This window comes from Globicephala melas, chromosome 8 (assembly GCF_963455315.2).
Source record: "Globicephala melas chromosome 8, mGloMel1.2, whole genome shotgun sequence".
Taxonomy (NCBI): domain Eukaryota; kingdom Metazoa; phylum Chordata; class Mammalia; order Artiodactyla; family Delphinidae; genus Globicephala; species Globicephala melas.
Window position 1 is genome coordinate 11966094 of NC_083321.1, and position 27813 is coordinate 11993906.

Genomic DNA, 27813 nt, shown 5'->3' on the forward strand with positions numbered 1-27813 from the left:
GCCCTTGTGGCCACTAGTTATTCCTATTATTAGCTCTACTCTTCAGAAGGGGATGACTCATACCACTGCCCTGGGGGTTCTGGGAAGCACAGAGGGGTGAGGCGAGGGGTGAAGGTGAGACTGAGGTCTTAGTGGGAACAGGACGTGTCTTAGAGCAGTGGGAGGGCCAGACACCTGGTCCCGGCTGTGGCCTCAAGGGGTGAGCAGCAAAAATGAGAGCCTCTCCCCTCTCCCATCCCCATTGCCCAGGTGGGACCCTCTGTTGGGAGGCCTGGAGCCCAAGGGTGAGAGTGGGGCCCACAGAAGAGGCCCTAGTGGCCAATGGAGTAGGCGCCTGAGTCCGTGGACTGCTTCTCCTCTGTGGTCTGGTCGCTGGGGTACACGGGGTTGGCCGAGGCCATGACCTTCAGCGTGGTCTCATTCACCTGCGGGCAGAAGGGCTGGCATGATCGTGCTCTGACTGTGGGCAGGGTCCTCCTATGGGCCCCCGTGGGACAGACTCAGCCTTTGGGGCTCGCAGCCCGGTTATAGGGGAGCTAGAGCGAGTCTGTGACCCCAAGACTCTTCCCATGCACCTCAAGGGCAAACAGACCTGAGCCAACCAGTAGCAGGATTTGTCCCTCCCCAAAGCAGAGAGGGGACAGTGAGTGGATGCAGACGATGACCACAGAGCCCACTCTTGGCCGGAGCCCCTCTTGTCGGGATCCCCAGTACGCACTGAGGCCCCCAGGAGGTGGGCCCCTGAGAGTCTGGGCTCCGGCTCCCCTCCCTGCCCCGTTCCTCTGCCTCTCGCGGGCGCACCCCACCCTCCCCGACTCACCTCCTCAAACTTCTTGGCTTTGTACTGGTCGGCCCCCTTGAGGAAGTTTAGCAGGATGATGTCGCAGAGGACAGTCCCCTGGAGGTGGAGAGCAGGGCGGCTCAGCGGGGCAGCGCGGCGGGAAGCACGGGCGGCAGGCGGGACTGCCCTTGGGGTCGGGGTGAGTCCTCCAGAGACACCTGACTGATGGTTCCTCTTAGGAAAACATCGAGGGGCCTTGCAGAATATCTCCAGAACCCACCTCCCCAGCTCCTGGGGTGAGCCCAGACCAGACTGCAGAGGGAGGACTTGGTGGGAGAAGCAGAGGGACCGCAGGGGTCCAAGTCCCTGGGGAAGGGGCTCTGTCCCCACCTTGCCAGCTGGGCTCTGTTCCTCGACCGGGCTCTCAGGTCTGGGAACCCTGGAGTCTCCTCGCCCCCCTACACAGTGGCGAACGGGGACTCTGTAGCAGGTGGGGGGCTGCCGTGGAGTGAGTGAGCTCTCCAGGACTGGAGATGTTCACGCAAGGGCTGGCCCAGCAGGGAGGTGAGGGCAAGAGGTTGGGCTCACGGTCTGGGAAGGAGAGGGTCACCGCTTGCCCAAACCCTGCCAGCCTGGGCCGCACACTGAGTGGCCTCCAGACTGAACCCAGAGGGGCTGCACTCACCACTCCCACAGAGGTGAAGGCTGCCACGGAGCTGATGATCGTGGGAATGATGTCAAACTTGCCAGCCTGTGTGCGCAAAGACCCAGGTGAGTGGGCACAGCTCCAACAGGGCCGGGGCGAGGCCCGACGTGGAGCTTGGACCCCCAGCCGGGAAGACCCTGGAGCCTGCAGGGCTCTTGGTACATCCGCAGGCCTCACCTGCTGTGGACATGTGACCAGCGAGGGTCTCAGAGCTGGCCAGTGGCAGGGCCCTGCCCCCAGAGGAGCCTCTTTAGGGCCCGGGAGGGGTCCAGGTTTCCTCCCCTATCCCCCGCGTCTGCCTGGCCCAGGACTCACGTTTCCATACACCAGCACGTCGAAGCGGATGCCGAAAGCCTTCAGAAGCGTGCGGTACTCACTGCCGTTCTCTGTCTTGTAGTACTTGGCAAACCTGGAGGCCAGAGGGGAAGGTGGGTCCCGCTGTGGGCTCCTGTCTCTCTTGCCTGAAATTCAGGGGCCTCTAGAGCCCTATGACCCTCACCTACCGAGCAACCCTTACTGATGGTTTGGTGGGACACCTGCCGTGGTCCTCCCTGTGTGGTGAGCTGAACCCCTCCCTGCACAGGCGTCACCTTGGGGGTTTGTTAGTAAGGCAGATTTCCAGGCCCCACCCTGAACCCGTGGAATCAGCATCTCTGTGGGTGGAGCCCAGGACTCTGTCTTTTAAATAACGTCCCTAAATGATTCTGAGGTGTATGGAAGTTGGAGCCCAGCTGGACTCCAAGCTTCTTCAGTTCCTTTGTTTGGGTATCCCAGGGCCCGGCAGGGGCTCCCCTCTCCACAGGCTTCTCAGCCTACTTGGGTTCAAAGCCTGGTTCTGCCACTTGTCAGCTGTGCAACTTGGGCCAGTTGCTTAACCTCTCTGACACTCGATTTCCTCATTTGTGAGTGGGAATAATACAGAAGTCCCGCTTCAAAGAGTTGCCGTGAAAATTGAATGAAACCACGTGTGTCAGGGCTTTAGAACAGCGTCTGGAACAAAGTAAGCACCCAGGAAATGCTCACTGGTGTTGATACTGCTGAAAAACTACGCTGATTTCTAGAGCAGTTTACAGAGCAGTTTTAAAAAGTGTCTTTAGACACCTCATCTCACAAACTTGTGGGTTAGGGATGTGACTGCTCTGTTTTTCACATGAGGCTCCAGGGGTTAAGTGACTGGTCCAGGGTTACCAACTGGCTGAGACCTGGTGCTGGATTTCCTCCAGTTCAAGAATTTGTCCTCTGTACCTTCTCTGCCTGGGCTGCTGGCTGCCAGGAACCGTGCTGGAGACTGATAAGAATGATCGCATTTAATTCTCACCAAACACAGTGAGGTGGGTGTTCATACCCCCATTTGGAAGATGCCTGTGGGGTGAAGGGACCCGCCTGTAGTCTCACAGTCAGTAAGGATTCGAATTGCATTTGGCTTTTGGCTTCTAAAGCCAGTGCGTTTCCCCTTACACGGCTCTGCCCACCACGGGCAAAACTCTAACGGTAGCAAAGTGCAGTCTCTTTGGGCTACTGTCCCAAAGCTGTAACACAGGCTACTGATGCCAGCATCCCAGGAAAATGGTGAGGATTAAGTGAGAGGATGGTCGAGAACGAACTCAGAAACCTCTGCAACTGTGTGGCGTCGACATCGGTCTCATTCGGTGCCTCCCTTTCAGTGTTTCCACTCCCCAGAGATCCCAGGCCAGTCCCAGGCCTCTCCCAACACAAAGAGGGAGTCTGAGAAACTCCTTCCCTGGAAGTGTTCCGTGATTGACGTGACGCCCCTCCCAGGGATGTCTGCCTTCCAAACTGTCCGGCAGGGAGAATGAAGTGCTGAGCCCAAGGGGATAAATAATGGAGAGCTCACGGGCAGGGGAGGAAGGTCATCTGTGGTGGGGAAGAGCCTCCTGAAACTGTAAGTATCGGCCACTGTCTGCTCTGGCTGCCAGGGAACTTTGGGGTCAGGCAGAAATGAGTTCAAATCCTGGCTGCACCACTTGCTGGCGGTGTGGGGCCTTTTAGGGGACTTAGCCCTCAGGGTTTGACTTCCCACGCCTATAAAATGGGGGTGCTCAGGCCCCCTTTGCAGGTCTGTTAGCGAGAAGGGTTGACCCCTGAGACCGGCCCTTCGAGGCAGGTGCTCTCCTGATTCCCATGTTGGACATTTTGCCCGCCCCTCCACACCCAGTCTCTGCCCTTCTCTGCGGGGGCCTGGGAGCCTCGTCTGCAAAGACTGCTTCCTTCCTGCCTTCTGGTTCCAGCTGGGTTCAGCCAGTGGGAGGCACCCACAGGAAACCAGACGGTGGGAGGGAAGAAGGGCGAGGGCTTTTCCTCTCCCAGTTCCTCTGCTGACTTCCGTCCCGAGGCCCAGAGCCTGTCGGGTGCACCCTCTCCAGTCCTGTGACTGCTCCCTCCCCTTGCCCTGCCGGCTTAGCTGGTAGCAGCCTTCCTGTGGTGGCCGCTCTGGTCCTTCCCCAGGCTCCTAGCTTCCTTTAAACTGCCTGCATCTTTGCACACAGTCGTCCTTTTTTTTTTTTTCTCCGGTATGCAGGCCTCTCACTGTTGTGGCCTCTCCCGTTGCGGAGCACAGGCTCCGGACTCACAGGCTCAGCGGCCATGGCTCACGGGCCCAGCCGCTCTGCGGCATGTGGGATCTTCCCGGACCGGGGCACGAACCCGCGTCCCCTGCATCGGCAGGCGGACTCTCAACCACTGCGCCACCAGGGAAGCCCTTACAGCCTTTTTAAGGCCTTAGTCAGGTAACAGGTGCTTTACTTGGGCACACGGCTACAGCCCTGCCCAGGCACAGGCAAGACAGAAGATGGGCCGCCCTCCCCCTGCACTCCTTCCTGACCCAGCTAAACCTCTCCAGGCCTGAGCTTCCTGTTCTGTAAAATGGGGATGGTAAGGGTCAGTGTCCTGGGAGGAAAGAGTCAGTGGTCTCAAAAGGGACGACTGCCTGAACTGGAATTTTGATCCACCCTTACAACTCCAAAATCTGTGCTCTTAACCCAGAACTGTCCTGCCTCTGAGCTCTAAGTGGCCATTAAGGACACAGGCAGCCCTCGTGCTGGATCTCAAAGCCCTTCTGCAGTCTGTGTTCTGTCTCACATCATGGGAGAATTCAGGGCCCTTGTCTGAGACGTGTGGCAACTGAGAGATGGGGACCAGGCAAGGGTGAGACGTGGGTCACAGATGCTAAGGGCCGGGCAGAGCCTGGGACTGTGGTCCTGAGGGCTACATCCCCAGCCTACGGCTGCAGCCATGGAAAATGCTCTGACATGGACCCGAACAAAAAGTCAGCATCCTGGGCACTGCCGTTCAAAGCAGGGCTGGCTAAATTTATCTTGGGAAGGAATGTGAAGGGAACAGGGAGAAAACCCAAAGCAGACTTGGTTTTCCTCCAGCACCTGCCTTCCAAGAGGCAATAAGCATGATAAGATCATATCTCACCACCCACACACCGTTGGAGGGGGTTTGGCAGCGACTGGTTCTCTACCCGGGAGGGCAGGAGGAGGGACAGCTCTTGGTGGGTGGGGGGAGGCCCCCGCTGCAGACAGGGGAAGGACCCAGACATCCTGACTTCTGCACTCAGTGTGGCCAGTGGCGATCACAGAATCTGGCCCAACCCTGTGGCAGAGATGGGCTTGGCATTCACCAGGGTCTGGGTTATCTTCTCTCCTGGCACCCGGCTGGACCATATTTCCCAGCCGCCTCGCATCTAACCTGGGCCCTGTGACTAGTTCTTGTCAATAGACTGTGAATGGAAGTGAGGTCTGTTACGTCTGGGCTGACGTGTGTTAGAGTTGTGTGCCTTCCTCATCCTCCCTTTCCTCGTGGCCAGGTGCTGTAGAGCCAGGGGAGAACTGAGGCCCTAGAGGAGACTGATCCACAGGTGGCAGGAGCTCAGATCCCTGAAGGACTGTACGGAGCTCCCCGCCCACCCTGACTCACAGGGCACTGTGCCATGAGCAAGACACAAACCTTTGTGCTGAGCCACTGAGATGGGGGGGCTGTTTGTTACGGCAGTTAGCAATATTTACGCCGACCATTACAAACTCTTATAATGTTATTGCTGAGAAGACTGAGGCTCAGGGAGAAGAAGTATTTGCTAAAGGACAAAGAATGAGTTAAAATTGGGAGTCATTCAACATTAGACAGAGAGAGGGTAAGGATACCACATTCCTAGGAATAAACCTTCTAAGAAAGTCCAGGAGGTCTGTGTGTGGGTCTATGGCTGTCTTTAACTAGCTTTCTGACCCCTGGCAAGTCACTCAACCTCTCTGAGCTTTTTACCTCGACTGATAAATGAGAGTAAAAAGAGCTACAGGAAGGATGAGACGAGATATAGTACGTGCCCAGATATAGTACGTGCTCAAGTCATGTCCCTTTCCCTTCTCATCCTGAGATCAAGGTAAAGTGAAATAATAGTATCTAGACTTGTCTGAACCCTTACACTCTCTGGCCTCCTGAGATAATAACACTAGTAACAATAATGGCCAACATACATTGAGTGCTTACTGTGTGCAAGGCACTGTGCTAAGTGCCCGACACCTACTAACCCATTTCATACACACAACCACCCCATGAAATCCAGTACTGCTGCAATTCCCATTTTACAGATGAAGAATCAGGATCAGAGACGTTATGCCACTTGTCTAAGGTCACACCACCAATAGTCAGTGAGTGGAGACGGGATTCAAAGCAGGGCAGTCCAGGTCTAGAGCCCACACTCTTAGCCAGTATCCTAGACTGTTTGTTGTTGTTGTTGCCTGGTTTCTGTTAGGTCCTGGCTAATTTCTTTCAAGTTCCCCAGCTGGGAGCCCCTTTTGCATTTGCAAAATGACCCAGAGTCATCAGGTGGGAGTAGGACAGAAAGCATAGGAGAGCCATGAAGTGTACGAAGAAGGACCCCAACCTCCTCATCTAAAAAGGGGAAGGGGCCTTCCTTGGCCTGGCTCACCTCTCTTTTGACGTGTTCCCTCTGTTCTCTCCTTATCGTCAATGAACTCTCTTGCAACAGGGGAAAAAAAAGGGGGGTGGGGGGAAGGGCTTGGAATTCCCTGGTGGTCCAGTGGTTAAGACTCGGTGCTTTCACTGCCGTGGGCCTGGGTTCGATCCCTCTTTGGGGAACTAAGATCCCATAAGCCACACAGCATGGCCAAATAAATAAATAAATAAAAGGGCTGAGCTACCCCATGCCTGGGCCCTGATTTCTCCCAAATCCTCCGATTTCTATCTCTCTGGCTTTGGTCTTCTCGTCTGGGAAGTAGAGTTGGTGAGAATGATACCTCCATTCAACACCTTGGCCTGGAATACCACCCTCCCCTCAACCTGGCTGGGTCCACCTTCCCAGCCTCATCTGCAGAACCCCTCTCACTGCACACACACCATGCTATCTGCTTCCTGTACTCCCCAAACACACCCCATAGACAGACTTCTGTGCCTTTGCCCATTCTGTTCCCCTCTCCTCCCCTCTTCCACCGTGCAAACGCCTATTCATCCATTAGGACCCAGCTCCATGGCCTCTCATTTTTTCCTACATTCAGCAGATCTTTGGAGCACCCTACCCTATGCCAGGCACGGTGCTAGGCACCGCTGATCCATTGACAAGCTCTGCTCTCATGCGAGGAAGAGAAATACGAATGAACCATGCAATCCCATAAATACGTAAAATTGGAAGTAACCCATAAATAGGTAAACTCGGACATGAGGGCTAGGAAGGAGAAGAGCGCCATTCTAGAGCACAGGTAGTCAAGACGCTGGATGGAGGCTGGAGGGTCAAGGTAGGCTTTGGTGGAAGTGCCGTGAAAGCTGAGACTTGAAGGATGGAGAGCTGAAAGGTAAGAAGGACAGAGCGGGGGCAGCTTTCCCGGCTGAGGGATCTGCAAGCCCTGTCAAGGGAAAGGATGTGGTGTTTTGAAGAAGCTCAGAGAGAGCCCTGGTGGGTGGAGGACAGAGCCAGATGGAAGTGGCCGTGGCGGGTACACCTGGCCCTGGCTGCCGCAGCCAGTGTGTGTCTCTCTTCCCACTTCCACGTTCAGGGACTTCATGCTTTAGCTTGAAATTGACCGTGGTGGAGTATTTCCACTACGGAAATCGGCAGGCCCTACAAATCAGCGCCCTTTTCTTTTTCTCCGGAGAGCCGGCTTACCAGTGTAGCCCTGGGGCTGTAAAGTCCTCCTAGGCTACCTTTCCTGTCTCTGCTGGGATCCAGGCCTCTACTCCAGTACCTGCCACACCAGACTGTAGTTAATAATTGGGACTATTGACTACAAGCTAGATCTCACTGTCTCTCTTTGCCCAAGGGCCTACCCAGCGCAGCAAGGAGTGGGGTAAATGCTTGCTGGAGGGATAAATGGATTTCGGAGATTCTCAACATCTCGCAGATGGAGCTTAGCGATGTCAGCCTCCAGGTTTCCTCCTAGTGACTCGGGCTTCTGCATTCCTCGCTGTTCTTCAGGTAGAGCTAGTACAAGGTGGTAACAAAGGCTGTTTCTCTCCCCAGCAGAAACATGTAGGTCTGGCAGCTGGCTGGGTGGGAAAGTAGGCGCTCTTGGTGGGAATAGCCCCTGCGGAGGGGAAATGGGGAAAAGGGTAGGGAGATAATACACGTGCAGCGCTTACTCCAGCTAAGCGCCAGGCCGGAGACCTCCACACCCATTATATCACCGAGGCCTGGTAACAACAGCTCCATGGCATACTTGCTGGCTTAGGGGCTCTGAAACGAGACAGTCCTGGGCTGGAATCCTGGCTTTGCCACTTGAATGAGCTACATAACCTGGGGCACAGTGCTTTATTTCTCTGAATCTCAGTTTCCCCCAGGTATGAAATGGAAATATAGCAACAGCTGCAGGCTTATTGGAGAGGATTCCATGAACTGCTGGAGGGGAAGGCTGAGCACAGCACCGGCTCGCAGTTTTCCCTGAATATTATCTATCACCATGAGGCAACGCTGTCCAGACTCTCCGGGCTGGAGGGAAGCACCACAGCTCTCCTCAGGCTACTGGGCCTGCAGGGGCACAGCTGGGATCTGAACTCAGGCCTCCTGAATCCTGTTCACCCGCTGCTCACCCACTGCTGCTTCCCTGAGAGAAGATCCAGAAAAGAGAGTTCACTGCAGCCTCAGCGGCGGGCAGGGAGCTTGTTCAGCTGGTGCCTGAGAGAACACCTCAGCTGTGGAGGAAAGCAGAGTGTGGCTCTGACTGTGATGATGCCAGAACTATCTGGGGAGAGATCAGAGCCCAGACACCGCCCAGACACCTGGGCAATTATTAAAGCAGTGGCTCCCGTGGAACTTCAAGGAGTCTGGATAAGAATAGCTGCAATAAAAAGCGCTATGTGGCTGACGGAAGAAGTGCTGAGCCAGGAAAGGGAAGGAAGCCTGGGGGCGGGGCGGCACTGGCAGGGATGGCCACTGGGGTTGGGAGGCCCCCTGAGCCCGGGTGTTTGAGTGAAGTGGGGACAGTCATCTGGTGCGCTGACTACCCTCCACGATCCCAACACCCAGTCTCTGATCGTGGGCCCCTGAAGGCTGACCTCTGCAGGCCACATTCCTGCCCCTCTTTGCCTCGGGTTTCTGGAGGGGTGCGTTGGTTACTGGGAAGCACTGGCCGGCACTGGCCGGGGATCAGAGGGTGGGAAGGAGAGAGGTGGGGTACTTATTCCACCTGCTGCTTCCCTGTGGTTCTGCCTGAGGCTGTATTGCTCTGTGGCTTCTCCTGCCAGGGACCCCAGCTCTCGGCCAGGCTCCCAGCCTTTCCACTGGCTGGGGGACTAGGGGTGGAAACAGCTCCCACGCTGTTAGGCCCTGTGTGTGAGTTTCTTCACAAACCCCAGCTGAGCCTGCTTTCCTACCAGGCCCCTCACTGAGATACCTGTTCTGTGACCAGACAGGAAGCCCCCAACACAGGACTGAATCGAACACTTCTGAGGCCTGACAGTACTGAGAAGCTTGTGTGTGTGTGTGTGTGTGTGTGTGTGTGTGCTATCTCTTGCCTCAAGCAGCAACACATAAAGAATGAGTAAGTTACAAAGTCAACTACCATAGTAAGTCACTTGTCAGAGGTATCGCTGCAGGGCAGCTTGGAAGCTACATTCCACTGTGATATATATCACAGGTCTAGAAATAAGAGTGCATGCTTCAGCAGCCCAAGTTTCCAGAGCCCTTCCCCAGATGCCCACATGCACTGATTCAGACTTTTAGAGCTTAGAGATGATCACCTTTAACCAACCCATTTTACAGAGGAGGAAACTAAGGCCCATGGAGGGAATGAGACTTGTCAAAAAAATCACACTGAGTTTTTGTGGCAAGGCCTGAACCATAGCCTGTGTCTCCTGACCCGCAGCCTGGACGCTGCTGTTTCACCTCTGCCTCATCTTAATTATTCTTGGCTCGCCCCAGCATCAAATGTTTTTTTGTATAAACATTTTTGTTATTTGGGTTCAGGTTTACCATCTCCACTAGATCAAAAATTCCTTGATCACAGGAACTGGTCCCGTTCATCTCCGGGTCAGCCGCGAAGCCCAGCACGTGATATAATTAGATGTTAAAAGAAATCCTCCAAGCCCTCCCCCACTTTAGCCATGAGAGGTTCCCTGCCGCTGCCTGCACACCTCCAGTGAGAGGGAGCCATTACCTGTGGGAGCAGCCCAATTCAGCTATGGACAGCTCCAACCCTTAGCAGCGCTTCCCCACGCTGAGCTGACATTTGTAATCGTCGGCAGTCAATAAGCTGAATGGAGAAGGGTTTTTATCACCACATTCAAATCCCTTGGAAGCTCTCAGACATCTGTTTAGAAACGATCCATCTCCCAAGAAGTGGTGGAAATTCCTTCCCAAAGCAGCGACGACACGTAACTGTTACAACAGCAACAAACTTGCGGGATCTGGGCTGGGCCTGCAAGGGAAAACTTGGGCCTGGAATCCAGGCGTCTAAGTGAGGGAGGTGGTGTTCTCAGCAAAGCTTTTGCCTGGTAGGAAGTAATTTTGCCAGCTGAAAAATACTTTTACAGTTGATTTTATACTGATGGGAAAATATCTCCTGGCAGGCTCACTGCATGGGGTTGAGGCAACATCCTTCCAGCAGGCGGGACTCTTCCCCTTCGAGAAGGGTCCCAATCTACAGTGATTTACTCATGTTCTAGGAATCTAATCCGCCTCAAAGGAAGACATTTAAAATACGGCTTGTTTGATCTTTTTTTAAAAATTGAACATATTACGATTTATCTTTAATGAGGCAGGGAAGGTTCAATGGACACAGAGCTAGAAGATATACCTGAGAGCCTGGTTTACTAGCTGTCTTATCCTTGGCAGCAATCTTTTTTTTGGCCTCAGTTTCTTCATCTGTAAAATGGAGGAACCATACCGGTCCTGCCAGGATACCTGTGGCTGTGAGCACATGCTCTGGAGCTAGCCTGCCAGGGTTTGAATTCCAGCTCCAGCACCATTTGCTGTGTGGTTTGGGGCAGATAAATGCAACCTCTGAGCCTCAGATTTCCAGCTCTAAAATTCTCCCTCTTTAGAGTCAATGGGATAATCCACAAAGAGCACTTGCTAAGTCCCAGGCTCACAGGTAAGCGCTCAGTGAGTGTTAGCCAATATCTTCTACCCATAAGGTTGGTGGTTGTGAAGATAGGGTAGACACGGAAGTTAGCAAGGGCTGAATAAGTTCAGGATTGCTCTAATTGCCTCGCCTCTCACCGTAAGCTAAAGAAAGTGAAGGGGAAAATGGATCAGGGAGAATTCAAGCAAGTATGCCCCATCCAAGAGGGCCTTCACGTGTTTCTGTGGAAATGATGGGAATGGCTGCACTTAACACATATTCTATGGCTTTTGAAAGGAGAAAAATCCAGATTGGAGAAAGAAGGATCAAAGCGAAGGGTGCAGCTCGATTCTGTCTCTGTCAGTTGGCCTGAGATCTTGCTGATCTGCCTGTTGCAACATGGAAGCAGAACACACGCCAGATTTCAGAGCTTCATGAAAGCTGCTGTGGGTACATTTCCAACACGAAACGATCACTAGAAACACCTACAGCACGAGGAACATCTAGCAGCTGAACGAGTGTTTTTTGTCCCAGACACCGAGAGAGGAAATCCAAAACTGCGTTGCCTTTTAGTAGCAAAGCTGTCTTAGGAACTCTCAGGGGAGGAACAAGAAATCAGACATCGCTAAATGCACCCTTTTTCTTCTCTCCTATCATTCCAGCAGTCAGGATGGGGGTGGGGAGGGGAGGCGGGTGGTATATCCCTTATAGCTGCTTTGCTTTTCTTGTTTTCTTTTTTGCGAGCAATGTGTCGGTGGAAGGTGTGCTAGGATCAATGGGTAGATCAGGTCCCTGGCTTTGAGGACCAGCGTTCCTCTTCATCAGGCCGTGTAACCTTGGGCAAGTCTCAAAATCTTTTTGAGCCTACCTTGGGGGTGAGGGGTAGACAACGAGCTATAAATCCTGTCGAAAATAGGTGTGAAAGGGCTTTGCAAACTTAACCCTAGGGGCTCTTAATCTGAGGTCCAGGGATAAGCTTTCAAAGGCCTTCAGAGTCCTGGAATTTTATGCTGCATGAATATAAATGCAGAGAAAAAAGATGGACAAACTGCCCAAGTGGTTAATTTCCTGCAAAAGGAGTAGGACTGGGGGAGGGAGGAGAGTTTTCATGTCGTTACTCTGTTTGGCTTGGATGTATTATTCAGAGAATGGATTTAATCTTATTTGTAGAAATAAAGTATCCTTCATAAAAATGAAATTGCCTGAAAAATTGCTCACGTGTGTGAACATGTGCATTTTTCTTGGGCAATCAGTGCTTTCACCAGGGGCATGAAGGGCTCAGAGACCTCAAATAGTTAGGGCAGGGCTGTGATATCACAAAGGAAAGTCGTCAAGACCTGTGCTGGGCGCAGAGCACAGGGAGATCAGCTAGGAGTTTTGTGAGCACCTAGAGGGGTGGGATAGGGAGGGTGGGGGGGAGGGAGACGCAAGAGGGAAGAGATATGGGAACATATGTATATGTGTAACTGATTCACTTTGTTATGAAGCAGAAACTAACACACCATTGTAAAGCAATTATACTCCAATAAAGATGTAAAAAAAAAAAAAAAAGACTTGTGCTGGGTATCTCCTCTGACCTTGCTCCCTCCCCTCTACCCCACACTTGGACAGTCACCAACGTCCTGTTACTGCCCCCAGACACTGCACTATCCTTTGTGGTTTCCCTATATCCTTTGAAACAGTCTCTGTATTCAACTCTCTTCAAATTACCCAGTTTGCATATGCCATCTGTTCCCTGCTGGGACCCTGACTGATACAGTATTTATTTATTTATTTATTTATTTTTGGCCGCGAGGCACGTGGGATCTTAGTTCCCCGAAGAGGAATCGAACCTGCGTCCCCTGCATTGGAAGCGCAGAGCCTTAACCACTGGACTGCCAGGGAAGTCCCCCGATACAGTATTTTAATAGACACACACACAGACGCACATGTATTCACTGACACACTCACACACACTCACCAACTCACACAACTGATGCACACACTCACACCCACACGTCCACACTCACTCACATATACTCATTCACAAACACACACACACCCACTCATGGGCAAATGCACACTCAGTACTCCCTCAGCAACACTGCCTGTTCCCAGCACTTTGGGGAATGCAGTGTTCTGGTTAAAGTCCTGCTCTCGTGAGCTAAGGGTGCACCAGCCATGCAGGAACCCTGCCTCTGGGGCCCGTCACCCTGCGCACCATGGAATTCGCGATTCTTGCCAGTTCTTATTTTTAGGAATGCTGCACTTTGTCTGGGACTAATGTGGATGAACCCACCAACTGCACACCCTCAAGGTACTTGGAAAGGTTAATTTAGATGGACAGCACCAGGTGTTGGGTGGGAGTTGAAAGGAGACACGTTTTAGTTCAATACGAGGTCACCTCTCCAATAACCGGAGCCGCCAATGATGGACAGACCTTTTCTGGGGCTGCACCTCCAAGAATGATGTAGGACTTGGGAGCAAATGACGTCCAAGGAGACTCTAAGGTGCACCCGTGACCTTGGGCTCATCATTTCCCCCTTTGGAGGGTCTGCTTCCTTATCTGCTAAATGACCGCCTTAGTCTAGGTCTCTTCCAGGGGTCTTTAACAGCTCTAAATTATCTGAGTCTCTGAGTCTGCAGGCAAAGATCCTCAGGGGTGGGGGCGGCATTTGGAAAGGAGCTGCAGACGTAATTAGTGATGGAAATGCGAGTCTCTAGCTGCCTCTGGATGTCAGAGTTTTCAGATTAAAACAAGGCTGAATCTTGGCTGAATGATTCCATTCCCTCCAGAGCAAATGGCAACAGCAGAACGTTGGGAAAAAAAAAAATCTGGCCTCGGTTGGAGAGGGAGAGGCAGATGAATTTGTTTGGGAGACAAAAGGCCCGGCAAGGAATGGTGCTTCCAGGAGCTGCTAGTCTTTTAGCCTCCCGGGACCTCAGATTCTTCGTCTTTAACTGGGGATGAAAGTATCAACCCCACTGCCTGTGTTTTTCTGAGGATAAACAAAAGCGAATGACCGTAGCCTTCCTATGGGGTGGAAAACAGCCAGGAAAATAGGTTTGCGTTCAGGCACCCGTGCTTGCTGGTTCTGTGACCCTGAGAGAATGACTTAACTCTCATGCCTCCATTTTCTCATCTGTGAAGTGGGGGGACGGAAGCTCCTCCTTGGCAGGGGTGAGGAACCTTGAGCCAGAGCACACGGAACACTTTGTACGTGGGGCGGCCAGTATCGGGCCTCTAGCAAGGAGCCTTGCGGGATTCTACGGAGCAGACACATTCTACCGCGTCATAGGAACCGCACCGCGGCTGCGCTGAGCCTGGCCATGACCCTTTTTCTCTTAACAGAGGATTCAGATGGGTGGCCTGGAGCCTCCCCAGCGGGGGATCTTAACTTAGTCTTGGGTGTCCGTGTGGTACCAGCAGCTTGAAGGCAACATGAGGTAGTGGGTGGTCACCCGGGGGAGGGATTTGAGGAAGCTTGGGTACAGCCCCCTGCTTGCCATGGCCACAGAGATTCTCCCACGCCCAGGCTACTCCTCGGGCCCTCTGGACACTCTTAAACCATAGGGTCAAACGCAGCAGCTTTGCCTCTTCATACTCCGGCCTGGAGGTTTCTGGTGAGGGGGGTCAGTCATCCAGGGCCCACACCTCTCAGATGGTTTCCTTTAGGCCCTCGGGAATTGAGCTTGCAGGGTCCTTAGGGACCCTCTGACCTGTCTCCCCAAATTTTCTCTCTCTCTTTTTTTTTTGGCCGCACTGCGCGGCATGTGGGATCTTAGTTCCCCGACCAGGGATCGAACCTGTGCCCCCTGCAGCGGAAGCACAGAGTCTTAACCACTGGACCACCAGGAAAGTCCCTGTCTCTCCAAATTTAACCCAAGCTTATTTAGGACCAAATCCATCTCCTGCTCTCCTGCTGTGCCTAGGGGTGATAGAGGGTAGAGGGTGGGGGCAGTGTGTGTGTGTGTGAGTGTGTGTGTGTGTGCGAGTGTGTGTGTGTGTGTGTGTGTGTCAGCCAAGCCACCACAAATTGGAAATAAGGAAGTCCAAACCAATTCTTCTTTAAATGAAAGACTTTGTTCTAAAGCTGTATGAGACCAAGAGTCGGGGTCTTCAAACTAGCCATATTCTTCATAAGCTCTCCTGCCAAATGAGTTATTTGGAAGGTTGAAGAATTCCCAATGGCCAGAGAGACGTTATGAAGATGAAAACTTGCATTTGAGATCACGAGGATTTTATTAATTTGTTACTATTTTAAGCCACCATACAAATATCCTTTGTATTGATTTCAGCGTGATGTACTGACTGAATAAATATGCCAGTTTCTGCCAGGGAGCTGAACAGTATTTTTAACCTACTTTAAAATATGTGTTGTTTCCTATGGGGTTTTTTTTTTTTAAGTTTAGAGTTGATTATGATAGCACTTTCAATTTTAAAAAATTCTTCTTTCCAGAGAATACACATATATTTTAAACTATTAAATATAAAGCTTAATGGGGCAGATAATTATTCTTTTAAACTACAAATAAAGGTGGGAAAAAAGGTGAAATGATTTTTTTTGCTTATGTTTACTATTATATTAGATAATACCACTATAACAAAGGAAATTTGAATATATAACTGAAATATATTCTTATACCTATTTTTTCCTGATACCTGCCTATTTACCTAATTTAGCCTGTTTAGTGTATATAACACTGTGTACGTAATCAGGGCTCTGCCAGAAACTTTAGGATCTTAAAAAATTAAGGAAAAAAACCTCCCGAGAGCTGAAGCTTTTCACACACTGGCTGATAGGCTCAAGATAATAAGGATACCATCACCATTTCATAGGTAAGGAAATGAGGATGGGAGAAGGTCAAAGGCTTTTCAAGGGCTTTCAGCTGTTTCCCAGTAGTTTACCCCAAGTTCTTCTCTTTCCCCTTCTTCAAAATGGGGAGAGGGATCCCTTATGTCTCAAGGCCATTGGGAATATAACTGAGATGATATTTAGAGACTGGCATGAGTTCTTGTTTGGAAAGGCACTGAAAAACTAACGGCCATTGTAATTGTTGTTTGTGACTCAGATGAAATCTCCTGGTTATGGAGAGAAATGCAAAATTTCCACCTTGTAAAATGATACCAATTAGCGCCCTTGCTTTGTGAAGTGAGAAACCTCAGAAAATTCAGGGACAGGAGACGAGTGGGACTACGTACAGCTTCAGAGCCGGAGCTAAGAATGGGCTCAGAATCACAGAACCCAGCATTTCAGGAGACCTGGTCTTGTACTCTAACTGCCGGCTGGGAGCATGAATCCTCCACACGGTCCCTCCCTGTGACGGGGAACTCACAGGATGGCCTGTCCGTCTCCGAGTGGCCGACTGCTGGAAAGTCCTTCCTAATTTTGAGCTGAAATCTGAGGGGGAGGAAGTGGGACCGTCTCTGCCCAGGATGTGTTGCTGCCTGAAGTGTCCTTCTCTAGGACAGCCCTGCCTCCTTCTCCCGAAGTCCCAGGGGGACGGGGGTTACCTGAAGTTGTAGCCTGGGGAGACGCTGCTCTTCTCAGAAACGCTGTCGAGCCGGGTGAAGGAATATTTGGGGATGCACTGGTCCCAAGCCTTGTCCAGGTCGCACACCCAGCCGATCTTAATGCCCAGAACTCCCCCCTGGGTGGAGAAAGGGGGCAGATGTGAGCCCTCCCACAGCCCCCGACTCCCGGTCCGCGGTCGGAGTGGAGTGGGTCCCGGTGCGGGGGGTGCATGTCACGACAAATGGACAAGTGATTTCTTTTCATTCTCCAGGTGGAGGACGGAGGTCGGGAGAAAGAAGAGTGGTCTGTCACACGCTGCTTCGTAAAGAAGTTCTGTAGTTAAGGGTGACCGCCCTTGAGCCTCTAAATCCTGTTTTTGGTGTCTTTAGTCCCTTAGCTACAACCCAGGAAAGTGCCCACAGATCCACTTTCCCACAGTGTAGACCTTCTTGGAGATCTGAGGCTTCTGCCTGCAGGTGAAGCATGACGACAGGAATGGGAAACTGAGGCTGGGCGGGAGGCAAGACCACTCAGGGCAGGGGTGGGTAGGACAGGCACAAAGCCGGTCGCAGGCCTGGGATGCCCCCACCAGGTGGCGCTGCGCCGCAGGCAGCTCCTCTTCCCCGGTAGTCGCTCCCCCTGCCCGAGGGCCCCCAGGCCAGGGAAGGGAAGAGTGGCTCGTTCCTCACCGTGCTGGCCAATTTGGCAAAATTCTGCCCCGCGAACTTGACCACATCTCCCACCCGCAAGATGGGGCAGAAGGGGGCCTTGTCAGGGTGGAAGCGGCATGTCTTCAGGTCGGTGGCAGTCAGGCTGGGAAGGAGGTTTCCCCTGGGGAGGAGAGGGCAAGGTGCAGGGTTAACGCGAGGACAGTCACGCTCGGATTTTCCTCTAGCCGTCCGGAGCCTCAGGGCCCCCGCTCTCTTGGCCACTCGCCTTCTCCCTTACCTCTGTCCCTACATCTTTCTGGCGATTACCCCTCCCTCCCGTAGAAGGTTCTGTGGGCTGGGGCTCCCAGAGGGCAGGAGTCTTTACCCATGGCCCCTCTGTTGTGCTCGCCTTGTGCTTTGCATGTGGCCGACACCCACCCAGGAGTCGCCAAATGGGGAAGTCACTGAAGAGGGGCTGAACTAAGAGAAAGGGGACACGCACACTGGGCTTGAGGTGGGGAGAAGAGAGATGGGAGGAGCGCCTCGGGCCCCACCTTTGGAGGCATCCGAGTTCCAGGCCCAGGTTCAGCTTGTCCCTCCCCTGCTCTGAGCAAAAGCCCCCGTGGGTCCCGAGCCCTGGGGCAGGAGGCTGGCAGAGAAACTGGCCCCAGGGTCCACCCTGGGGAGGTTGGGAATAGCAGCCCCGGGAAGCTGGGGGATGGGGGGGGAAGGGCGGGGTGGCAGCACTGCTTGTAGGTTTTAGGGAGGGAGCTTGAACTCACTTCTCAAAGTTGAAGAGGGGGAAGCGGATGCTGTTCTTGATGAAAATAGTGAAGTTCTCAGCTTCCATCATGACAGGCCTGTGGGCGAGAGCAGGAGGTCTTAGCGCCTTGGGAAGAAGAGGGGAAACAGGAGGAGCTTTCACCCCAGGGACCACCTTCCTGGGAGCATCTCCCAGTGGGCACGGCCAGCCCTGGGAGTGGACAGTCCTGGGGGTGCCCAGAGATGCAGAGCTCCCCCTGCTGGCAGAGCAGAGCTGGGCTGGGTCCTCTTCCCGCCTGCCCTCCTCGGGTCCTTACATCTCCACCGTGTCCACCTCGGCGGGGCACCAGCCCTGGGTCTCACAGGTCCGGAGCTCAGAGCTGTAGTTCACGCAGCGGCCCGTGAGGATCCCTGCGAGGGTGGAGCCAGAACTGCTAGGTGCACCCCTGGCCCTTCACCCCTTCCTCCCCCCACCCCTCCATCAGGGACGCACCCCCCACAACGCACACAGGGACCCTGCAGGTGGAGGTAGAGGACAGGCAGGGCCAGGGACTGGGGGTCTGTTAGCCCTGCAGGGCTCTCCCCTCCTCACTTCCTGAGCCCTAGACAAGCCAGAGGGAGGTGACAGCCCTCCCCTCACACGTTCCAAGCCCCAGGCTCCCTGAAGACCCCTTCACCGCTTGCTCTTTCTCGCCTCTGAGCCTTTGCTGCTTCTGTTGCTTCTGCCTAGAATGCCCTTTTTGAAGCTTCTCTCTCCTGCCAAATCCTACCCATCCTTTAGGGCCCATCTCTAGGAAGCCATTCGGGGTCACCCACCAGGAACCAATCTCTCTCCCTCCCCGCCCCCCACCCCCACCCCGGGGTCCCACGGTACCTCCGTGACAGCACTTGCCACCTCATGGCACACCTGTTTGCAGCACCACCCCTGGCCTGGGAACTCTGGGGGCAGCCCCGCCGGGCTGGCCCACAGCCGGCATCCATCAGTGCTGGCAGCATGACATGGAACAGGCCCATTCCCACCCCCTCCCTTAGGGTGGCTTCTCCCCTGGGGGGGACGTGCTGCCCCCAGGGCCCCACTGACAGTGCGGGGCAGTGAGAGGTGGGGAAGAAGCTGCACTCACCCACCCCTGGGAAGCGCTCGGGCTGGCACTGGCTGTCTGACACACAGCGGAACTTCTCCTCGCTCTGCAGGGAGACAGGTGCGTGCAGGACCCGCACTGGCCCCTGCGGGGGCGGGGCCTGCCCATCGGCGGCCTCTGGAGGGTGGAGGTCCCCGGACACAGCTCCAAGGCTGGGCCCTGGGCCTCTGCTCACACCCTCACCCCACCCCCTGACCATGCTGTCCTCCCCTCACCTCTGGGCAGAATCCTTGCATCTGGTTTTCGGTTACAATCATCTTTGTGATTATGACAAACACGGAGGTGCCCTTGGGAGGAGGAGAAGGGAGAGGAAAAATGCAACGGTGCTAATTCTGTTATCCCCACTGTACAGACAAGGAAACCGAGGCTTGGACTAAGAGATCTGGCCAAGGTCACGGGGCTAATAAAAGGCAGAGGTGGGGTCCAAGCCAGGCTCTTTCCACACCTGGCCCTTCTTGCTCCGCGTGTTGTCCTTGATTTCAGGACAAGTTGTGCCAGGACTACAGAGGAACCCAGCTTCCCCCATACCTAGCGCTGCCTAGTGGAGAGGCAGACCCAAGCCCCCAACACCTCCCAGATGCTGGGGAAGGAGTTCTCTGGCTCACCGATGCCACAGAATCTGGTTTGGGCATCCCATTGGCACTCTCCTTGTCTTGCCCTCTCCCCTTCAACCTGCCCAGTGTCTGGGCACCCAAGCACCCTGGGGTAGGTAGGGGGACCCTACCTGGGGTGGGGTCACATAATCAGACACGTCCATGACTCGGTTGGCATAGTGTCCAAAGCCCTTCACCTTGGTCACCACCGAGGACTCAATGGCTGTGTCCCGCACCTGGTACGCCTTCTCGTGCAAGAAAACCCACCTGGGCAGGAGAGCAGGGGCGGAGAGCAGAAGAGGGGCTAGACCCTTCAGACAGAGGCTGGGAGAGGTCCCCTTCCTGTCAACATCAAGAGGACATGGGGTGCCTGGCAGGGGTGCTGGAGGCATGGCCCTGCGAGTGAGCCCTGGCTTGGCTTAAACTCATGTTTCTCTACCTTTCCCCTCACTTCCTCCTTAAAGAGCCCTTTTACCCTAATTGTACCCGCCTGGAAATTTTAATACCATAGATATCATTTATGTCCTGTTTGTGTTTTTGTGCTTTCTACATTAGAAGAGTGAGGTTTTTTTCTTATTCTCCAAGAACCAACTTTCACCCCTGTTGAGAACACACTGTCTTTCTTTCCCTCTCTGGCTGGCATGTGGGCCGAGAAGGGAGAGGATCACAGGCCTCTGACTCTGTGCATCCCAGGCTTTGCTCATGGCTGTATCCTAGGTGCTGACACACAGTAGGTGTTCAGCAAACAAGTCAGCGAAGGCCCTGGGAGCTGCGCGCTTCGCAGAGGCTCCGTCTGTGCAAGGGTCCGGTGAGAAGGGGCAGAGGAGGAAAGGAGGGGCCTTGCCAAGCCCTCACCTGGCAGGTAAAGGGAGTCGGGCGGGAAGGGAGGAGGGGCCTGTAATCTTATTCGTTGGATTCTGCTGCCACCCAGTGGGCATTTACCTGTACTGGCTTCTCCCTGCAGCTTCAAGCCAGTGCGGGACCACGTGGATCGGGGAGGGGCCCCTTCCCTTCTGCCCTCCAAGCCTCCCCCAGCAGCAAGAAGGGCCCGCCGACACATCACTTGTTTCCCTCTGCGTTTCCGCGAGGTGCCCACCTTTCCACGTGAAATCACCCATCCCAGCCCTCGAGGCTCGAGCCACTCTCGGCCTCAATACCACGCGGGGCCTCAGTACTTGTTCCTGACAGCACGTGGGGAGGCACGTTCACCGTCCCCGCCGTGCAGACCAGAAAACCTCTTCAAATATGTTTGGAAAGTGCTGCGTGTGCTCAGCTTTGGAGAACACTGGTGACGTCTCAGGGAATCTAGGAGCGTACTTTTGGAAATGCGGGGGTTAGGGTCATTTTCTGATGCTAACCAGGGTGGTATCCGGCTGCAGAACTCCATCAGACGAAGTTGAGTGGCAGAAACGGAGACTGTGGCACAGAGGAGACAAAGCTGGGGGGCTCCCAGGCTGGGAAGCGGTGAGGGCAGCTCGCAGGCTGACCCAAGGAGTTTATGAGGAGGGGTTAGGACGTCAAGCCCAGGAGTTTTCTGACCCCTGGGGCCCCCTGATGTTGGGAGATGCAGAGGGGAGCAGCTCCCGGGTCGTGCCGGGGTCACGGCCATTTGTGGGGTCCTGTTTATGGGAACACAGGCTGACGTTTGCAAGCGGCTCCTTGTTCCGTTTTCAGAGAGAGGGTTCGGAGTCATCCCCCCATTGGGGCTTCCCGCAGGCCCCTGAATTCTGAATGCTGTCTCGAGTGGGAGAGAAAGGCTGGTCACAGCCAGCCTGGCAGAGGGCTCCTAGCCTGTCACCTGTTTTACGGTTGCTGCCGTATCCCAGGCAGCATTCTGAGTGATGCCCTATTAAGAGTTATTTGCCTGCTTGTAAAACGTTCCCGGGAACGCCACGCCTCCGTGGAAGTCCGCCGTGCTTTACTTCCCTAGCACTTTTCTTCTGTTTTTAAACTGGGAGGGGTTTCATCAAGGCCTCCGAAGGGAGTGTGGCTCCCATAAACATCCCACCTGCCGTCTAATGTCCTGGCAGAAGGGAAGGGAGCGTCGCTATTACGGAAAACGGCGAAGTCATCGAAAAGAGTGCCACCAGCTCCCGGGCTGGGGCCCTTGGAGCGAAGGGAGGGAGATTGCAGCTGGAGCACCTTTGCCGCTGCTGTGCCCTCACCCAGGTGGGAGCCACAGATGCCACACGCCCTTCTGGAACCTCCGTGTGCCTGGCCACGGAGCGGACACTCCTCTGAGTGTCGATCAGTGAAATGGTCTCCTGGAGCCCCTCCCCTGTCCTTAAAGGCTGGTCACGTTCAGAACTCTGAGAAGCAGAGTTCGGATGGTTGTTTATCACCGTATAATCAACACGGCACACGGAGTGCTGTACGTGCTGAGGATTCATTGAATCCTTACTCACAACCCAACGAGACACCTGTGTTATTATCCTCATGTTTCAAACGAAGGAACCAAGGCACAGAGCACTGTGCTAACCCGACAAGCTGGCCTGCGGGTTCCAACCCCGGCAGACGGCTGCAGAGCCAGAGCGCTCGCGGCCACCCCGGGGGCCCCCAGCTGTGTTCCACTCAGGGGCTGGCCACAGCTGGCCCCCTGAGCTGGACCCTGGTCCTTGTCCTGCTGGCCCTGCCCCATCGCCAGGGACAGCACCTCCTAGCTCAGGAGAGTCTCAGGAGGAAGAGTCCAGGGCTCGAGGGACGATTAACCAGCCTCTTTCCTTCTGGTCCTCCACCCTCATGGCTCCTCCTGTACCCGGTCGGGAGGTGCGGCCGCGTCAGAATTCTCTCTCCGAGTTAAATAACAAGCGGAAGAGTTTCAGTGGCCCCGTGGGGCCCAAAGGCATCATCAGGGCAGCTCAAGATAAGGGGATGCTGCATTTCCAGAAGAGAGGGACTGAGTCTGTCTCCAGAGGCCAGGGCTGAGGAGATGGGGCAGGACTGAGCCTTCAGTTCTTGGCATTTACTCTGCTGCTCTGACTTGTTTTTTTCTCGTGTTCCTGGTTCATTATTTATAGAGCGGAAGGCGGGTGGCAACTCCTTGGCAGGTGGGATGTGCAGGAAGGAGGCCAGAGCAGTGTCCCAGCACCCTCCTGTCCACCCCGCCCCGGGAGTCAGGGAGGAGACCGGGGAGGGGTGTGTGTGTGTGTGTGTGTGCGCGCGCGCGTGTGTGGGGAGCAGAGGGGTCTCTTAGGAAGGTGTGAGCTGGGCCGAGCGAAAGGGGGACATGCAGGGGAATCTGAGAAATAACAACTGTCACCATCTTCCTGAGTCACCCGTCCCAGGCAGGCACGGGCTTATGTCGCCTCCCCTTCCCAGGACTCTCGGAGGGGGCATTCCGACACCCATTTTCCAGATATGGGGACTGAGACGTAGAGACGTAAAGCGAGCTGTCTAAGCTCCACTCCTGTTGGTGTCGGAGCCAGGCTTCTAACCAGGTCTCCCCCTCACGGGGCTGCGGTGAGGGTGCAGGGGACACAAGAATGAAAACCACTCCTCTCTCCTGACCTGCAGGAGGGGCTTCAACACTTCTTCCCACCATAAGGCACCTGGTGTGCCGTCCAGGTGGCTCAGGGGCTACCTTGGGCCGAGAAGGCGGGATTCCACGTCCCGCTCTTTGAACTAGAGAGGCTCCCCCTTTAACTGCTTTGCACGTTGAGCTCCATAAGATTTTACACGAGGCTGAATGTCATGAATCAGAGCGGGTGGCTGTGCAGATGGGCCTCGTAGGGGGAGGAACAGGGCGGGAAGAGCAGGGCTGGGACGGGTCAGGGGCGCCATCAACCTCCACAGGCCCTTCCCGTGGATGGAGCATCAAAGGGCCAGGAATGCCCTCCCTGCTGGCTTCCAGGAAGGTGGCTTCCCTGGAAACCAACCTCAGGCCAAGCGCTGCCCGCTGCTGCTGGGGACTCAGGCCCCAGGGATCTTCTTCCTCCACCTCAGGGGCCCACAGGATACAGGAAGGGGGTTGCCTCTTAGGAAGTCCCACCCCCAGAGGAGACTGGCCATTACCACCTGGGCCTGAAAAGAGAACGTGAGAAACACCTGTAAGTCCTGGCCTCTCGCGTGTGTGTGTGTGTGTGTGTGTGTGTGTGTGTGTGTGTGTGTGTGTGTGTGTGTGTCGCTGTGTGAAATGGTTGGCTCATGTCATATACGTCCTAGGTAAAGCTGTGCATCTGGTCTACCTGGCTGGGCTCATACAGAAGAGATTCAAGTTAAGCATTAACATCAAAGCACTAAAAATCCTTTCAGATTCTCTTGAGTCTAAGCCGTGATCATCTCTCTTCTCATGACCGCATGGACCCTTAGCAGGTTCTCCTGTATCCACTTCTACCCACTGCAACCCTTGGTGTACCAGCCAGGGCAATCTTCCCATCTCTCTCTCTCTCTCTCTCTCACACACACGCACACACACACACACACACAGGTTAAAACGCATCAGTAGCTTCCCATCCACATCCATTACTCTTCTGTAAAAACGAAAGATCTGAGGGTGTCTGATCTGAGGGCCTCTGCCTGTGACGGCACCCCCATCTTACACCATCCTCGCCTTTGCTCTCTCTGCTCCAGCCACAAAGACCTTGTCTTCCCCGCATTTGCCAGCCTCTTTCTCTTTGCAGAGCTGGGTTTCCCTGCCTTGAACCCCCTTCCTTCCCTTCCTTCACCTGGGCTGCTTCTACTCATCCTTCAGCTCCCGGCTTCAATGTTACGTCTCCAGAAAGCCTTCCCTTACTTCCCCGACCCCGGTCAAATTCAAACACCTCTGCACTGGTGGCCCTCCTAGCTCTGTGCGGCCCTTCTTCAACCCTAAGCCACAGCTGGAATTTTACATTTGTTTGTGGAGATGATTTGATTAATATCCGTCTCTAGCACTGTCAGCTCCATAAGGGTGATGACCCTTCCTGCTTTTGCCGACCGCTCTCTCCTCGGTGCCTGATGCCTGTCATGAAGAGATGCTTGATACATTTTTTTTCTACATTCATGACAATGGATTCGTGCAGTCCTAACAGTGCACGGGCTCATGTGCACAAAGATGGGGCTCAGGCCAGGGGCTGAGCCAAAGACCGCACTGATGTAACTGCCAGGCACTGCTCTGCGGGGAGCTGTCAGGCTGGGAGATCGATGGGGTTGGATATCAAGACGCCAAAGAGCCTCTCACACCCGCCCCAGCAGGCTGGGCTCCAGCACTGAGGATGGAGCATCAGACTGGATCAGCATGAGGGAGAGACAAGGGCAGTGGGGGGGCTGGAGCCTGCTGTGTCTCCCCTCCATCAATCTCCTGCCTGGAGCCCACGGAGCCAGGCCAGGCCGGAATGTGCTGAGGCAGCTTTTGCGCTCACCTGGACCAGCGAGGTACCATTTTGCGGCTATAAACAACCACAGCCTCACATATACACGGGAACATGGAGCCTTTAAGAACCAACTTTGCCCCAAGCGCTGGACATGCAGCTGGGGAACATTTGCAAACATCACATCTTGTGAAACCACGAGTTGGCAGGGAACTTCATTTAACGCCATTTAATCCTACCCCAAAGCTTGAATCCCTCCTCTAATATCTCCGAGAGGTGCACTGGCTGTGCAGCCTTGCCTCCAACATCCACGTGAACGGAGCCCACTGCCTCTCAGCAAGCGTGTGGTGCAAGACAAACCCCTTAATCCACGCCTGCCCACCTTTCCAGGCTCACACCCGCACGCTACGCCGGCGCCTCGCAGACCAGCGGGCTCACTCTCGCAGCCCCGCCCACGCGCACACAGGCCGCCTTTGATCTCCTTGCCTTAACTCCTGGCACGCATCAGTGGCTTCCTGTCTCACACGCGCAGAACTGTTGTCTCAGGGAACAGCACGAGCCTAGACCCGCGTGCCAGGAAAGAAAACCCCCGAGGTTTCTGCCCAGCTTTCCTAATGCAAATGACCACAAGAAGGACAGAACCTGTGTTTGCCCCCCGGCCATCGTCTGCTCCAGGAACCTCTGCGCATATATATCTCTGTGTGTGTGGGTGTGTGCAGCGGGTTGCCTCCAAGAGGTGGGGGCCGAGAGGGGGTGTTCGGACCTTGATGGCTCTTAAGCAGCTCCCAGGATGGGTTCTAGGGTACAAAGTCAGGTAGATAGATGTAGGGAATTTATGCCTTCTGACAAAGGGGGGCGTTTCTGGATTCTTGAGGGGAGTCCTTACATCATGTTCAGAAGAGCCACTTCTCTCCACAGTAGCTCTCCCCTTGAGTGGCATTTGCACCTGTGTTTCTCCCCACCCCTCCCCAGGGACAGAGGCCCTCACCCAACGCCCCGCTTTGTCCTGCCCTCCAAGAGCCAGGGCTTCTCCCCTTCCACGTTCTCTCAGCATCTCCCCCCGCCAGACAGGAGTTCCTCACTCCACAGCGGGTCCGTTGCCTCCTTCCCCCTCTGCCATCCACCTGGTCAACCCGTCACCATCTCCCTCGTCTCGGCACCTTCCCTTCCCCTTCCCTGGCTGCCCTGTCTTTCCGAGACCCCCGAAGAGTGGACTGAGGGGAATGGGAAGATGTGTGTGTGTGGGGTCTGTCTGTCCTCTGGCTTGCTTGGGGCGGGGGGGAGACGAGAGAGGGGAGGGGAGCTGGTCACTTGGGACCTCTCCTGGTGGAGGGTGGTGCAGGGGCAAGGGCTCCCCTCCTTGGTGTGTGTGCATAGAGGCCGCTGCCCAACGCCGGAGGATTTACTGGGAAAACGCACGCATCTGGGGACAAGATCCCCGATGGCGGCAGCAGAAGCCAGTTTCTGGGATGTGGCCCCATGGAAGAGACGGTGGGCCCCGAGCGGGGAGAAGCTCAGGCAGCTGGGCAGCAACACCAGGGGCAGGACGGGGAGGACCGGAGGCCGGGAAGTCCTCCTTCTTGGACCTGAGGGCCACAGACTCACCCCACGAAGTAGGAGATGATCAGCAGCTGAACGGCTCGGTTGATGATCCCGATGGTCCAGCTCTTCACAACCACCGACTTGGTGGTCTCGTAGGTGAAGAAATCTGAGATGCAGTTCATGCTGAGACAGTGACCCCTCAGAAGAGACCCGATGGTGGCCTCAAGGAGGAGAGGTCACAGGGATGGGGAGACAAGAGATGGAGGCCTGGAGGGGGCAGCTTAGAGGGTCTTGAGGAATGGGGAGCCTGTTCCTTTAAGTCGGGCAACCCTAGCCCAGGGCTCAGCCTTCCTCTGCTCTTGACACTCTGGGCTGCCAAGAGTCCAGGGCCAGGGTGGGGGACCCCCTTTTTGTTCGTCTCCACCCCACTCCCCTGTGATGTCATGGCAGGGGTGGGGTCTCCAATCCCAGGCTCCTGATTGCCCAGGATGCATCTGGCTAGGGCCCTCTGGGACTCATGTTTTATCTGCACTCCGTGTACCGTTTCTGTTCCATTCTCTTATGCTGCATCTTCAGCCTGGCTCACCAGCTGCTTCATGCTCTCCTGAAAGCCCCTTGCAATATCCCACCCCCCAGCCACCTAACAGCCTGCATTCCTGAGGGTCTTCCTAACGCTGCTCGATTCTACAGCCATCCTCTCCTTTCTCGAGTTGCCACTAATAGCATGGGTCATGGGGAGGGGGTCTCTTGGTCTCCTGGGAAGGGGTGATTAAAGAGTCCTACAGTTCCCATTTCCTACTCATGTTGGCAGTGGCTGAAACTCTACGTCTAACACAGCGTTATCATACTGGGTTTTTCTGGGCGTTTTGTTTTACTGTCAGTTTACTTATCTGAATCATTTGTTAGATTACATGGTCCTGGAAGGCTGGTGCTGTTTCCATCTTGTTTATTAGTTTCCTCAAATCTTATCACTGCATCAGAGCTCAATACATATTTATTGAATCTTGTTGAATTTATGTTGCTAGATAGTGCGGTAACAGCCATTACCCAGAGGTTAAAGTTATGAGTTCAGGGAGCAACAGGGCATTCCCGTTGTCTCTTGTCCCAGGATCGAGTTAGCAAGCTGGTGTAACAGTAGGTCAGATTGTCAGAGAAATCTTGAGTTCAAATATTCTGTCCTGATGTCTTCATACACGACACATATTATCAGTCATTCTGAATGTAGGGTCACGGTGAGGACGACAGAGGAGAACTAGACTGGGGTAAGTAGATCTGGATTCTTAGTCTTCAGCCTTGTTGCCAACTGAGACCCTGGGCCGCTCCT

General features: G+C 54.4%; 1 protein-coding gene across 1 annotated transcript; it reads right to left on the reverse strand.

Moving 5' to 3' along the window:
* Nucleotides 1–311: 311 nt before the first annotated feature.
* On the reverse strand, nt 312–26671 carry P2RX3 (purinergic receptor P2X 3). Its single transcript, XM_030864399.2, has 12 exons — nt 26553–26671; nt 19791–19926; nt 19282–19353; nt 19049–19112; nt 18245–18338; nt 17948–18025; nt 17205–17346; nt 16515–16651; nt 1803–1896; nt 1467–1532; nt 821–898; nt 312–425 (listed from the first exon to the last, which is right to left on the reverse strand). The coding sequence occupies exons 1-12, from the start codon at nt 26669–26671 to the stop codon at nt 312–314; spliced, it is 1194 nt and encodes a 397-aa protein (XP_030720259.1).
* Nucleotides 26672–27813: the final 1142 nt, after the last annotated feature.

Bases quoted from the DNA above. Each gene is read 5' to 3' on its own strand.
- P2RX3 (XM_030864399.2), bottom strand. From the start codon at position 26,671: ATGAACTGCATCTCAGATTTCTTCACCTACGAGACCACCAAGTCGGTG. The intron at 17,347-17,947 runs GTGAGTTCAAGC...TCTCCTCCCCAG, and splicing joins CCCCTCTTCAACTTTGAGAA to GGGAAACCTCCTTCCCAGCC. The intron at 899-1,466 runs GTGAGTGCAGCC...CTCCACCTCCAG, and splicing joins CCTTCACCTCTGTGGGAGTG to GGGACTGTCCTCTGCGACAT.